The sequence below is a fragment of the Hemitrygon akajei genome, chromosome 8, assembly GCF_048418815.1.
Source record: "Hemitrygon akajei chromosome 8, sHemAka1.3, whole genome shotgun sequence".
NCBI lineage: Eukaryota > Metazoa > Chordata > Chondrichthyes > Myliobatiformes > Dasyatidae > Hemitrygon > Hemitrygon akajei.
This window is the reverse complement of record NC_133131.1, coordinates 70,209,444-70,222,987: the sequence shown is the minus strand read 5'-3', so window position 1 is coordinate 70,222,987 and position 13,544 is coordinate 70,209,444. Positions and strand designations below refer to the sequence as shown.

Genomic DNA, 13,544 nt, shown 5'->3' with positions numbered 1-13,544 from the left:
GCTGACTTTACCTGACGTAGTGCAGATATAATCTATCTTGGTCTAGATTATATAAAGTTTATAAAAGCAAAAACATTGCAGAAAATACTGTTCCAATGGTTCCACTTTCTTCCCTGGCTTTGTAAAAACCAGTTTCCTGAATGAATTCCTATGTAAGCTTCCAGATGACTGGAAGATTAAAAAGCACAGTACCTGGAGTTTAAGCCAAACACAACACGAGTCCATTATTAACCTTCCTATGAAGAGACTAGTAGGACCACCTCATTTTCATTGCATCAAAGGCTCCACAAGATCAAAAAGAAACACCCTGGTTGGAGATTTTATATTATGCACTCCTGCTGTAAACTAATACATTCCTGAGAAAACATCAATTTCCTCAGCATTACAGAAATAGAAACAAACTGCAGGATAATCCTCACAAAATGCTGGAGGAACTTGGCAGGCCAGGCAGCATCTATAAGAGTACAGTCGACATTTCGGGCTGAAACCCTTCATTGGAATGGGTCCCGAGTCCAGTTGATTTTGTAAATGATTCCCAAAGGTTACCATACTAATGAGGGTTTGAACTAGTGAGGTGGTGACCAGTGTTGAGCTTTGAGAATTAGCCCAGTGACTTGATCTTTTATTATAAATAGTCAGGATTAGCCAGATTACCAGATTTTAACCTACTGCAATGGTTAAAATTGGGCACGAGAGAGGAGCTTGCCCCGGTGGAATGCAGGATTATACTGGCGGGGATGACGACAGATCAGAGAAGTTTCTGGGAATAGTTCACAAGGTGCAGGATAGATAAGGTAGCAAAAGTGAGTGGGAAGCTGGATTGTGAAGCTCCTAAAATCCAACAAAAGGTAACTAAGAAAGCTACAATGAGGTCAAACTAACCAATATGAAGCAGGATTCTAAAAGTTTTTCAGTTATATAGAGTAAAAGGGAGGTTGATATTGGACCACTGGAAAATTATGCTGGTGAGGTAGTACTGTAATGGGGGTCAAAGACATGGCAGATGAACTTAATGGATGGGTACTCTGCATCGGTCTTCACTGTTGAAGACACTAGCAGTGTACCAGAGCTCTGTCAGTGTCAGGAAGCAGGGGCGAGTGCCATTGCTATTACAAAGGAAAAAAGTCTTCTAGACCATTACATCCCAGAGTCCTGAGAGGTTGCTGAAGAGATAAATACATTGGTCATCTTTCAAGAATCACTTGATTCTGGCATGGTTTCAGAGGACCGGGAGATTGCAAACGTCACACCACTCTACAGTAAGAAAGCAAAATAATTATAGGCCAGTTAGCCTAATCTCAGTGGATGGGGAAAATGCTGGAATAAAGGATGAGGTTTTGGGGTACTTGGAGACCAATGATAAAACAAGTCAAAGTCAGTATATGGTTTTTGTAAAAAAAACATACTTGCTTGACAAAAGTAATTTTCAAGGAGGTAACAAGCAGGTGGACAAAGGAGGTGGTGGTGGAAGTCGTTTACTTGGATTTTCAGAAGGAATCTGCTAAGGTGCTGTGCACAAGGCTGCTTAGCAAGATAAAATCCTATGGCATTACGAGATACTGATACGGATAGAGGACTGGCTGACAGGCAGCTAGTGGAAATAAAGGGGCCCTTTTCGAGTTGGCTGCCAGTGACTAGTGGTGTTCCTCAGGGGTCAGTATTGGGACCACTACTTTCACATTGTCATGATCTGGATAATGGAATTGATGGCTTTGTGGCAAAGCTTGCAGATTATACGAAGATAGGTGGAGGGGTAGGTACTGCTGAGGAAGCAAGACTTTAGATAAATTGGAAGAATGGGCAAAAAATGGCAGATGGAGTACAGTGCTGGGACAATGCATTTTGGGAAAAGGAATAGCGCAGACTATTATCTGAATGGGTAGAAGGTTCAAGCATCAGGGCTGCAGAGGGACTTAGAAGTCCTCAAGCAAGGCTTCTGAAAGATTACATTACAGGTTGAGTCTGTGGCTAAGAAAGCAAAATTGGCATTATTTCAAGGGTCTGTGTGCACCCTTAACTCCTGGTGCCGTCACGACAAGCTTTGTTCATCGTACGGCGTGTCTTGGGCATCTGAAACCTGGCGAAGCCCATCCCTCTCCAGGTTTTATTTTTACGAGGTTGAGTTGCTAGCTTGACACTCAACCCAGGCATGGATGGAGAGTGTGCAAGGGGGCTGGCCAGATTTGAACTCGTGACTTCTGGCCCTGAAGAGCAGTGCTGATGCCACTATGCCACCAGCCAGCTTATATCTCAAGGGGAATAAAATATAAAAGCAAGGAGATAATGAAGAGGCTTTAAACACTAGTCAGGATGTGTTGTCATTGGAGAACCCAGAGGAATTTCACAAGAATGATTCTAGTAATGAAAGGGTTAACAGGAGTGTTTGGCAACTTCAGGCCATTACTCTCTGGAATTTAGAATATGTGGGGATCTCATTGAAACCTACTGAATGTTGAAAGGATGGATGTAGAGAGGATGCTTCCTATAGTGGGGGTATCCAGAACTAGAAGGCACAGCCTCAAAATTGAGGGGAAACCTTTTAGAACAAATGTAAGGAATTATTACCAGAGGGTAGCAAATCTGTGAAATGCTCTGCCGCAGACTGTGGTGGAGGCCAAGTCAATGTGTATATTTAAGGCAGAAGTTGAGTTTTCTGATCAGTCAGAACATCAAAGCATATGGCAAGGCAGATGTATTGGGTTGAGTGGGATCCAGGATCAGCCATGATGTAATGGCAGAATAGACTTGTGATGAGCAAACCAAGCTAAGATGGCATCCAGAGTTGACCTCCCTGTGAATTATGCTGCTAATGAGAGAAGGGGGGGGGGGGGCGGGGAGAGGCATCCTGTGCAGATGAGACAATGATTTAATATTATGGCTTCTTGGGTGATTGTTTACCTTTGCTCCAAGGACACTTTCTTTGCCTGCTTGTGAGGATTCTTGCTGAGACAGCAAGGCAGGACCGGCCTGATGGACGGCCGGTGCTCTGCAAGGGGAGATAAAAAGGTCTGCAAAGACACAAGCAGACACACCATGGGACACTGAACCAGCTTTGTGCACCCACATGAAGGTGGGTTTTTTGGAGGATCGATTCGGGGAAATCAATCAGTGGCTCACAGTGTGTAAAGGTGTGACCGGTGGGAAACTGTTTGTGGGTCCACCCTTGCCTGGGTGACAGGTCCACCACTGAAGAACGGTCATACGTGATATGGTCATAGTTGGTGACCACAACAGGAAGACAATGGGAAGATCGACGGCAACGGCATCACCTCTCTCTCCAACGATACTCTACATCAACCTGAACTGAACTCTTCATCATCGTAAGACTGTATCCATTTACCCCCAGTTTTGATCCGTTTCCACATATACCTATATCCACATCTATCATTAACCTGTTTCATATATTTGCATTTACAGTACTGTATTGCTTAGTTTACTAATAAGCACTATTAGTTTATGGTAATAATGGTGTATTCCATTTCTGCTGGTTCTTAACCCCATCAAGGGGTATGGGACAGACTCAATGGGCTGAATGGCCTAGCTCTGCTCCTGTCTTATAATAACCACATCTTAGAAGAATGGATAAGCTGTCTTGACAGTTACTGCTTCATACTAGAAAGTCATTGAATGGCTTATATGTGCATGATTATCTCAATGTTGTCCAAATTCTAATATAGCAGATGTTCCACTTCACTCAAGCTGCTCATTCAGCTGTTTAAAAATAGCTGATGATTCAGAATATTACATGCCCAGTGAATAAGTCTTACTTCAGATCCAAGACTAATGAATCATTTAGAAACCAAGATAGTTCACTGGGTACTTGTCCAGTAGCTTCATGCTGACTAATGAGAAATTAATTCCTAAAACTGCTTAATATTAGGATTTGTAATTGAATTGTTTAGTTTCAGTCCCTGGAATACTACTGCAACTTAAGCATTTTAACTAGTCTCCAACAGGAAATGGCCAGTCAAGTGTGGGGGAACAAAGAGCTAATTAATCTCTTTAGCTGCAACAATATCACCAACAAACCAAACATTAACAGGTGCATGACCATTTATCTGCTCCCGAGCTACACCATGGCAATTAATTAACCCCTAATGAGAAGCAGCAAGTCTTTACTGGTTAGCTTTACTGTCATAGTTGCAATGACACTCTGGTACCCAGTCAGCTCAATGCAAGAGAAATGTCCATCCCAAATGAGGTGACCACTCACACCATTACCTCCGGCCAAAATGACCACTTGCTGTTTTAGCTGGAAGGTAGCGGAGAGGGAGGGAGTAATGGGACAAGCTCTCACTACCTATTAAATACTCCCAATGGCATGCACCTCAAATAGCCTGACAACCAAATCCAACTCCTGGCCTTCACATGTGGCTTGGCTACTAAGCCTGGTAGAACAGTTTCTACTGACAGGAGCAAAGGCAGATTTTAAGATTACCTTAAAATCAGTTGCTTCGGTAGATTGGCCTTGTCTGCCACAGCTGGCAGTGGTTATACCACTCATTGGGAAGGCTTCAGGAGTAAACCCTGGGACAAAATCCCAGAGCTGGAGTTCTTAAGGCAGTCCTACATTGAATTCAATGCTGACTGGCAACTCCTGCTACACTGTTGGTACCAAACTGTATCAGTCTCTGCCATTCCTCTGGGTCAATCAGATGTGTGGTGAGGGGGAGCTTGCTACATGGGCAAAAACTTGCTCTCCATATCGTATTGCCCAGGTTTGATAGTTAGGGCATAATATCCATGGTCAACTCTGACGGTGGCCCCTGACTGATGGAATTCAACCAAAACTAGATTGATGGATAGAGATACCTCTACCAAAGGATGTCACCCTTCAGCAAGGTGTAGAATCTACTTATCCTCCTGATCAGGGTCACACGAAGCCATGGAAGCAGGTGGTGAATGGTCATGTGAGTAGCTGATGCCTATCACATGTGGCTGTGCGACCAATGACACCAGGCAATTTCTGAAGGGTCCTGATAATGGCTGGGGTCATCTGCCTTGTAAAGACACTGCCCCGAAGGCAAATTACTTCTGTAGAAAAATCTGCTAGGAACAATCATGACCATGGAGAGACCATGATCATCCGCATCATAGAACATGGCAGATAAATGAATTTAGATTGTATCAACTGGCAAATGCTACCAAGTATTTATTTTAAAAAAACATTTGACAGAACATTTAGTATAGACGCTGGGGCCGGCCCATACTGCTCTTGATGTACAAGGCACGCACATTCTGCCAGTTTTTCTTCAGGAGTGACACCAGGAAGTTGATAGCCAGGTGAATGTTGTACACCAGTTCCTCTTCAGTCATCTTAACATGTCCCACTGCAACAGCCAAACACAGGACCTGAGGATTGCAAAGGGATGGAGGTGGTGGGAAAAGGAGGTAAGGTTAATTTGAGATTTAATTGCTAAGAACTGAGAATTCAAGTTAACAATACTTAAATAGTTAAAATGCAATAAACACTATTAAAATTCCATGCCATGAACTTCCAAACGTTTCCCTCACAGAATATGTAGCATCAATACTTATCTGTAACAACCCAATAAGATGAAACTATTTGTGACTTCACTACCAATATACCTGCATGTAGAAGTAGCAGAACTAATCCTTTGCATTACTACTTCCTCCAGTACAAGGTTCCATCAACTGAACTGCACTGATGCCAATGATCCATTTCCATAATCCACATGGAGTACCCAAGTTAATTTACATTTGGAAACCTCTCACCAAAATATTGTGCTTGGCTGACTACCAATGGATGTGCAGTTGAAGTATTCAAATACAATTAAACTCAAGAACTGCAGATTTGAATACCCACTCCTCTTGAACCCTGACCTGCAGACTCCCATGACAAATGCAGGTTTATACCCACCTTCTTCATCTGGAACTTGATGGTCGACTTGACTTCATCTACTTTGGTGATCATGTTCTCATTGTGAGTGAGGAGGGAGGGAAATTTGCCAGCCTTGTTCAGACCTGGTCCCAGAATACGAGGAATCTGCTTGATAAGGGACTCAGAGGCAAGGAAAGCATCATACTTCTTTGCTGAAAAGAAATCAATTTATAAAGTTTGAGGTACTAACTTCACGAAACTCACAAAAACTGATGAAATGGCAATGGTTTGCAAACACAAGCGCTGTAGATGATCCCAAACACACATCCTCTATACATTTGGAGTTAATCATTTGTGTTTAATCCAGGGGTTTTCAACCTGGGATCCATGAACAGGCTGGGAACCCTTGGTTTAATCTAATCCTCATCATTACGGACTACAGATTGGAACAGATGAGGCCTTTTTAGACCTTTGAGATCAGGAGCTAGAACTGATTTGATTTTCCAGCCCATTCCTCAGTTCAACCTTTTCAATATGCAAACTTCCTGAATAGTCAGGCAGCTGAGGTTAAAAAGCTCAGATGGATTGGACAAAAACACTCGACTTATTGGTTAAACTCTGCTCTACTCTTTTCATTTTCTCTAAAATATTTTGAAGTCACTGTTGTAAATAAAAGCCAAATGCCATCTTATATTTCACAAGATGGCCGGAGCTGTTTCAACTATTGTTAAAGTATCACTGCATAAAAACCCTCAAACTTACCAAGCTTCTTGACCATCTTTTTGTTTTTGTTCAGTTTCTTCAAGGCCTCGATATCCATGTGAGGAAGATCAGCAGCCTTGGCCTCATCACAATGTTGCTGGTCACCAAGCACACATATGGAAAACTTGGGCCGAGGGGCATTCTTTAGCCTAGAAACAATAACAGTGTTAAAAACCAAGGAAGATGCAAAAAAATGTACAGCATTCCAGGAAAGCCTCTGTAAATGCCTTACCCTTGCTGCTGGCTTCTCGGGCTTATCCACCAGCAACTTACTCCTTACAAATGGTCGGTAGGATTGGCAATATTGCCTCCCCTTACCTCCCCTCATATTTTAAGACCCAGGGTGAAGGTCCGTCCAAACCTTTACAGGCAGGACTACCCATGTTTAATCAGTGTTGAAGCTGTGTGGCAATAGCATTTGTGAACAAACCAATTGAATTCTTATTCCACAACTTCTGCACTGAGAACTGGGTTAAGCAATAATAAGTCGAACCTGACAGTGCCAGAGAAACGCTTGTCCTTCTGAGGGTCATAGTTCTTCAGACTGATCTGCAGCTCCACAGTCTCCAGAAACCTAAAATGAAATTAGTCATCAGATTTGCAGAACCAGTAAAAACACCTGACAAATAGTTTAAAGCTGTATAAATATTAAATTATAAGATCTGTAATTGTCAAAGCAGTATACAAAGGATCAGAACAAGACCCTTGTACACATGGACCCCAGCCCAAGTCTCGGCAAACAGTGATGAAGTTCACCATGACCAATGTCTTAATACCACCTTGGATTGAGGAAAAAGGTATGAAAATCAAAACCTGATGAATGCTTATCAGTAATGTACACATTATCACCATATACTACCCTGGGATTCATTTTCTCACAGGCATTCACAGTAAATACAAAGAAACGATAGAATCGATGAAAAACACTCGAAGAAAGTGTGTTGTCGGCCAGCCAACGACAGCTAGAATGGGTGTCTCATGGCACTGGAAAAATACCAGTGCAGGCTCTGAAAAATCCTCCAAACTCAGTCGGAGAATAGGCAAATGAACATCAGCATCATCTTTCCCACGATGACATTACTGGAGAATAAAGTTGCATCGTTTGCTGTGTGGCCAGCCTTGTGTTTGCTATTTGCTATGTATCCAACTTATTGGCCAGAATGTAATCTCTGTATTGCCTCTGTACTATGGAACGCATTCAGTGCCTTAAGAATGGAGCTAACAGTGAAAGTAAGCATGTAGAGATAACAGTGGTAGACAGGATCGTGCAATGGTGTGATGGTATGAAAACCAGTCAAGGCCGGGAAGGGGGACACGTGTTCCAGGGAGTAGACTAGAACAAATAAGCTACTGAACAAAAATACTGGTGGCGAATCGAGAAGCTAATGTGCTGGTGATAAGAGGGTATGTTAATGTAACTGAGGTAAGTAGGTACTATAAAGAATACTGTGTACTAGGCTTGGCGGGCAATTAGTACGTTCATTAATTGTCTCAGCTTTTGTTTGCAAATAAAGGCTTAAATTTCTCGAAGAATCTTCAGCGTCTCCTGGTTATTTCAAGAAACTACGACAACATCTACAGCACTGGGGCCAATTACTGAACCATGCTCAGCACCTACATCAATGCCGTTCTCAACTGCTGAAAAACTACAGCAAAAGCTTTGTCCTGGGAGATTACCAGGTGGACGGCTCAAATATTCCAAGTGCAACAATCTCAGACTTTGAGAAATCCCAGCTATCGCTGCTCAAGCATTGAGGATGTTACTGAGAACACACCACCTCAAACTACCTATCCTGCCAGCTGGCACATTACACAGCTGCCAGCAGCCCCAGCTCCCACATCCTTAGCCCCAGAGGTGTGTTCCCAGTATCCAGTGTGGGCTGGAAATTAAATATACGCCACTGAAGGTCACCTGCTGTAATGTGGATCCAAGACAATACTGAGAGAACTCCTTAGTTATTCAAGACTAGCACGTGGAAGAAAAACCCATTAAGTCCTCCAACTTTAACCACTGTTTAGCACAAGAGCGGAGATCCATAACTAGGAACTTAAATCTGACAGTCCAAATAACAGCACATACAAATATCTACCCTAACCCACAAAATAATCAACTGAAATCTACTGAGCAGATTATTGATGAGACATTCAGGACACTAATATTGATATAAGCACAACATAAACATCAGCTTCAACCATGGTTCACAGTTAATTAACAATTTAAAGCTATTCAAATTTTCCCCAATGCCTCCTCCCTAAACTTAATTACTGTTGGCACACATTATCCTAGCAAGCTATGAATAGTCATTTTAAATGCTATCCTATACTCAAAACCAGTTTACCCCCACCAAGTTGTTACCTCAGTCCAAGATTCAACTCAGAAACTGCTTCTTTAAGTCTACATATTGGTATTCTCCCATATATTTGATTTCATCCCCAACCTCCTAATCTGCAAACTAAGCAGCAAAACCTTGATGCAAGAAACAAACATGCACTTAGATTTCACCTCTTAAAATCCAAATATAACCAACCTAGATGCCTCTCGCCCCCATCCTCAACCGTCCCTCCACAAACTAGACGGGGTAGTCCCATAAACACAATCACAAACCCATCTTAACGGCTGATAAGCAACACCTGGTTTCTGGCCACCAATTCCTGCTACTGCAAACTGTTAACTTCCTAAACCAAACTTTCACCTCTGACATAACCATAGCTCAAGCAACCATCGGCAGAACAAACCACATCCTTCTGCTACTGTTCAGCTTACCTATTCCCTTGCTTGCATTCAAAATGCTCACTTCTATTACCATACCAGTACCCCAACCCTTGCTTACAGGAATGTTCAAACGCTACTGGCCCAACAAAATCAAATCAGTCTAGAACTTTCAATAAATTCCCAGCTGAGCTTCCGAGCCACATGAAAAACAGAAGGCAACCAAACCTTCACCAGTCTCACACCGTCCTACTCCTGAATCAAAAAAAATGCTTTACAAACACTGGCTGCGATTTGGAATATCAATTTGAAAATTCGCACCTTCTCAAAGCCCTGTACTACCTAGTTCTCTTCACCAACAACTTTTATAGCTCTGCATTAGGGTGCCCTGAATGCTCAAAGATTGCTGATTTCAGCACTCAATGGGCCTCCATCCTTATTTTTTCAAAAAAATAGTTTAGCAGCTTTTCAACGCTAAATCACAAGCTTTAATTGTCATCAAGTTAAATGCTACTTGGCATAATAATTACAAAGAAAGCACACTAACGCCTCTACTTCTTTAGATTGTGAAAATTCATAATGGCATCTACAACTTTCTATAGACGTGTTCTGGAGAGTATACTGACAGGGTGCAGCAGCAGAGCCTGGTATGGAAACACCATTGCCCTTGAATGGAAAATCCTATAAGTAGTGGAGTTGTCCCAGTCCATCACGTGTAAAGACCACCCAACCATTGAACACATCTATATGAAATGTTGTCACAGAAAAGCAGCATCCATCAGTGTGCTGCATCAGGAAGGTAGTACAGGAGCAGTGGGACTCACGTCACCAGATTCAGGAAGTTATTACCCCTCAAACATCATGCTCTCAAACCACTTGCCCCATCACTGAAATGTTCCCATGACCTATGGACTCACTTTCATGGACCCTTCACAATTATTTCATTCCTTTCTGATGTTGGGCAGTCTTCCATTGATTCTGTTATGATTATTGAGCTTTCCCACGAGAAAATGAATCCCAGGTTTGTACTTGGTGACCATATATGTATCTTTGAACTTTAATAATGAAACAACTTTAATAACGAAGTTTTATATACCCAAAGCAAATTACTATGCAAAACAAAGGAGAAGCATGCATTATGACAAACTTACTTGCGCGGCTTCTGCTGGGATCCCTGAAGGACCTCCCGGACAGCTTCATAGAGGGTATCACGAGAGACTTTGTTACTGTAAGGAGAACACCAAGTCATTCATCCATTGTTAAAATAAGCTTGTACTATACTCTTGGGCTCCATTACTTTCCAATGAACAGTTTTAGAGGGGAATGCAGAAACCTAACGGGAACTTCAGGTGGTGTAAAAACAAATTGTTGGAGAAACCCAGCAGATCAAGCAGCATCTATGGGGTCAAAGGGATAGTCAACATTTTAGGTCAAGACCCTGCTTCAGACCTTTGGCTATGCAGATGCTGGTCAACTCACTAAATTCCGCCAAGTTTTATTTTGCAACCAGGTCTCTCTTCTCTCCCGCTCACTGAAGGTTACAGGCAAACTCATCAATGATACAGCTGGGACAATCTTGAGAGGTGAAGTCAATGGTGGTAGGGAGGCATGATACATGTCAGTGGGTGAGAAGTTGGCTGGAGTATGAATTAGCAAGCATTGAATAGTTACAATTGCAGTGGGCCAATGGCACTATGCTCTTCCATGCTATAGGATTTCCTACAAGTAAAGGAGGCAAGTGTGCTTGAAATCAAGAGATCAAATGTTATTAGGAATCATACAAACATAGGTGGTATTTGAAGTCAGCCTCTTCTGCTGTTCAGTAAACACACTGAATTAATTAACCGTTCGGCTAGAGTATTAGAGGAACTCAATATTCAGAGGGAAAGAAAGTCAACGTTTAGTGGTCAAAATGCATCATCTCTCCAGATAAAATGCCAACCGTTTATTCCCTTCCACAAAACACACACAAAATGCTGGTAGAACCAGGCAGCTTCTATAAGAGAAGCACTGTCGACGTTTTGGGCCGAGACCCTTCGTCAGGACTAACTGAAAGGAAAGATAGTAAGAGATTTGAAAAAGATTTGCTGTCTTTCCTTTCAGTTAGTCCTGACGAAGGGTCTCGGCCAGAAACGTCGACAGTGCTTCTCCTTATAGATGCTGCCTGGCCTGCTGTGTTCCACCAGCATTTTGTGTGTGTTGTTTGAATTTCCAGCATCTGCAGATTTCCTCGTGTTTGCCCTTCCACAAAAGTCTGCGCCGCTGAGTTCCTCCAGATTTCCAACCTGAACCCTTCATCTTCCCCCCCCCCCCCCCCCCCCGCCCCCACGGCTCGGCAGTGGATGCGGCCGGTCTGCGGCAGATAGACCGGTTCGGCGGCCGATGGGGCCGGACTGCCGCGGATGGGGGCCGATGGAACCGGACTGCCGCGGATGGGGGCCTATGGGACCGGACTGCCGCGGATGGGGGGCCGATGGGGCCGGACTGCCGCGGATGGGGGCCTATGGGACCGGACTGCCGCGGATGGGGGTCGATGGGGCCGGATTGCCGCGGATTGCCGTACTACACGGCTACTCACCTCATTCTGTCTCGTCGGCACTTCTGGAGAAAGAGAGCGACGGGGCGGAAGTGACGCTCTTTAAGGCCGCGTCGCCGGCGCGGAATCTCGCGATACTGCTAGGGGCGACTCCGAGCGCTTCAGTTCTCCCTCCCTTCGCATTTCAAAGGTGGCGCCTCCTGCCTTCACTTCACCCCGGAGCTGGCAGCCTGTCGGAGTGTACGGCCATAACATACAGCGTGGCGGGTTAGTCTCTGCTTGTCGGCTGTTGAAGCCCGGGCACCAGTCCTCTCTCCGAGACCACCACTATACTTCACCTGATGTACCTCACAGCTACTCAACAGTGCCTAAAGAAAGTATTCAACTCCCCCCCCCCCCCCCCGGGACTTTTTCATGTTTTATTATTTACAACTTTGAATCACAGCGGATTTAATTTGGGCTTTTTGTCACTGATCCACAGAACAAGACTCCTTTGCGTCAAAGTGAAAACAGATCTCTACAAAATGATCTGAATTAATTACAAACACAAAACACAAAATAATTTATTGCGTTAAGTATTGACCCCCTTTAATATGACACACCAAAGCATCGCTGTTGCAGCCAATTGGTTTTAGAAGTCATATAATTAGTTAAATGGAGATCACCTGTGTGCAGCCAGTGTGTTTCAATTGATTGTAGTGTGGTGAACTACATACACCTGTCTGGACACACCCCCGCTAACTGCTCCTGTGGCTCCTCCCACAGACCCCTGTATAAAGGCGATGGAGGTCTGAGCCCGGCCTCTCAGTCTCCAGGATGTAGTATGGTGGTCACTCACTGCTCGTTACTTCTTCCAGTCAATAAAAGCCGATACCTCGCTTTTACGTCTCAGAGTATTGATGGTGCATCAATTTTATTGACTGGAAGTTTTAAAACATGGAAAGCGTTTTACGTCCGGAAAGATTGGATTTGGACCCCCAAGACCCTGAAGCAGCTCTTGCCTTTGAACTCTGGCTTGCATGCTTCCAATCATACTTGGAGGAGGTTCGTGCAACTGAACCTGCTGTTATGCATCGAATTCTCCTCTCGAGGGTCACCCCAAAAGTTTATTCACTTATCAGGGACCTGTCGACCTACGAAGGGGCACTGGACGCCCTCAAAAGACAGTACCTGCGGCCGGTGAACAACATCTACGCAAGACATCGTTTAGCTACCCGACGACAGCGGACTGGAGAATCGAGCGCCCAATTTCTCTGAGCCCTACAGACACTCGTCCGAACTTGTAATTGCAAAACACTCACGGCGGAACAGCATGCGGAGCTGCTAGTACGAGACACCTTTGTGACAGGAATGAGGTCCGCGTACGTACGGCAACGGCTGCTGGAAAATGCCGATCTTACCTTACGCTCGGCAATCGAGACGGCCGACACGCTGGAGGCTGCTCTGCACAACGCTGACGCTGTCCAGCTGCGCGATTCCCCGCCGGTTCCGTGGACACCTCAGACCCCGCCGCTGCCGGTTCCCGCGAGCGAATTCGCCAATGCCGCTGCCAGTCGCGATTCCACGAACTCCCCGAACCCGACCTCGGCAGTGGCCAGGCGAAAGCCTGAGCTGTGTTATTTCTGCGGGCTCGAAAGGCACCCCCGAAAATGCTGCCCGGCCCGAGAAGCGACCTGCTCCAGCTGCGGGAAGAA

General features: G+C 44.3%; 1 protein-coding gene across 1 annotated transcript; it reads right to left on the bottom strand.

The window, feature by feature from the left end:
• Positions 1 to 5,130: 5,130 nt before the first annotated feature.
• On the bottom strand, positions 5,131 to 11,981 carry rpl10a (ribosomal protein L10a). Its single transcript, XM_073054006.1, has 6 exons — positions 11,893 to 11,981; positions 10,466 to 10,540; positions 7,098 to 7,178; positions 6,605 to 6,753; positions 5,882 to 6,054; positions 5,131 to 5,352 (listed from the first exon to the last, which is right to left on the bottom strand). Exons 1-6 carry the CDS (start codon positions 11,895 to 11,897, stop codon positions 5,182 to 5,184), a joined length of 654 nt encoding a protein of 217 aa, XP_072910107.1. The 5' UTR covers positions 11,898 to 11,981; the 3' UTR covers positions 5,131 to 5,181.
• Positions 11,982 to 13,544: the final 1,563 nt, after the last annotated feature.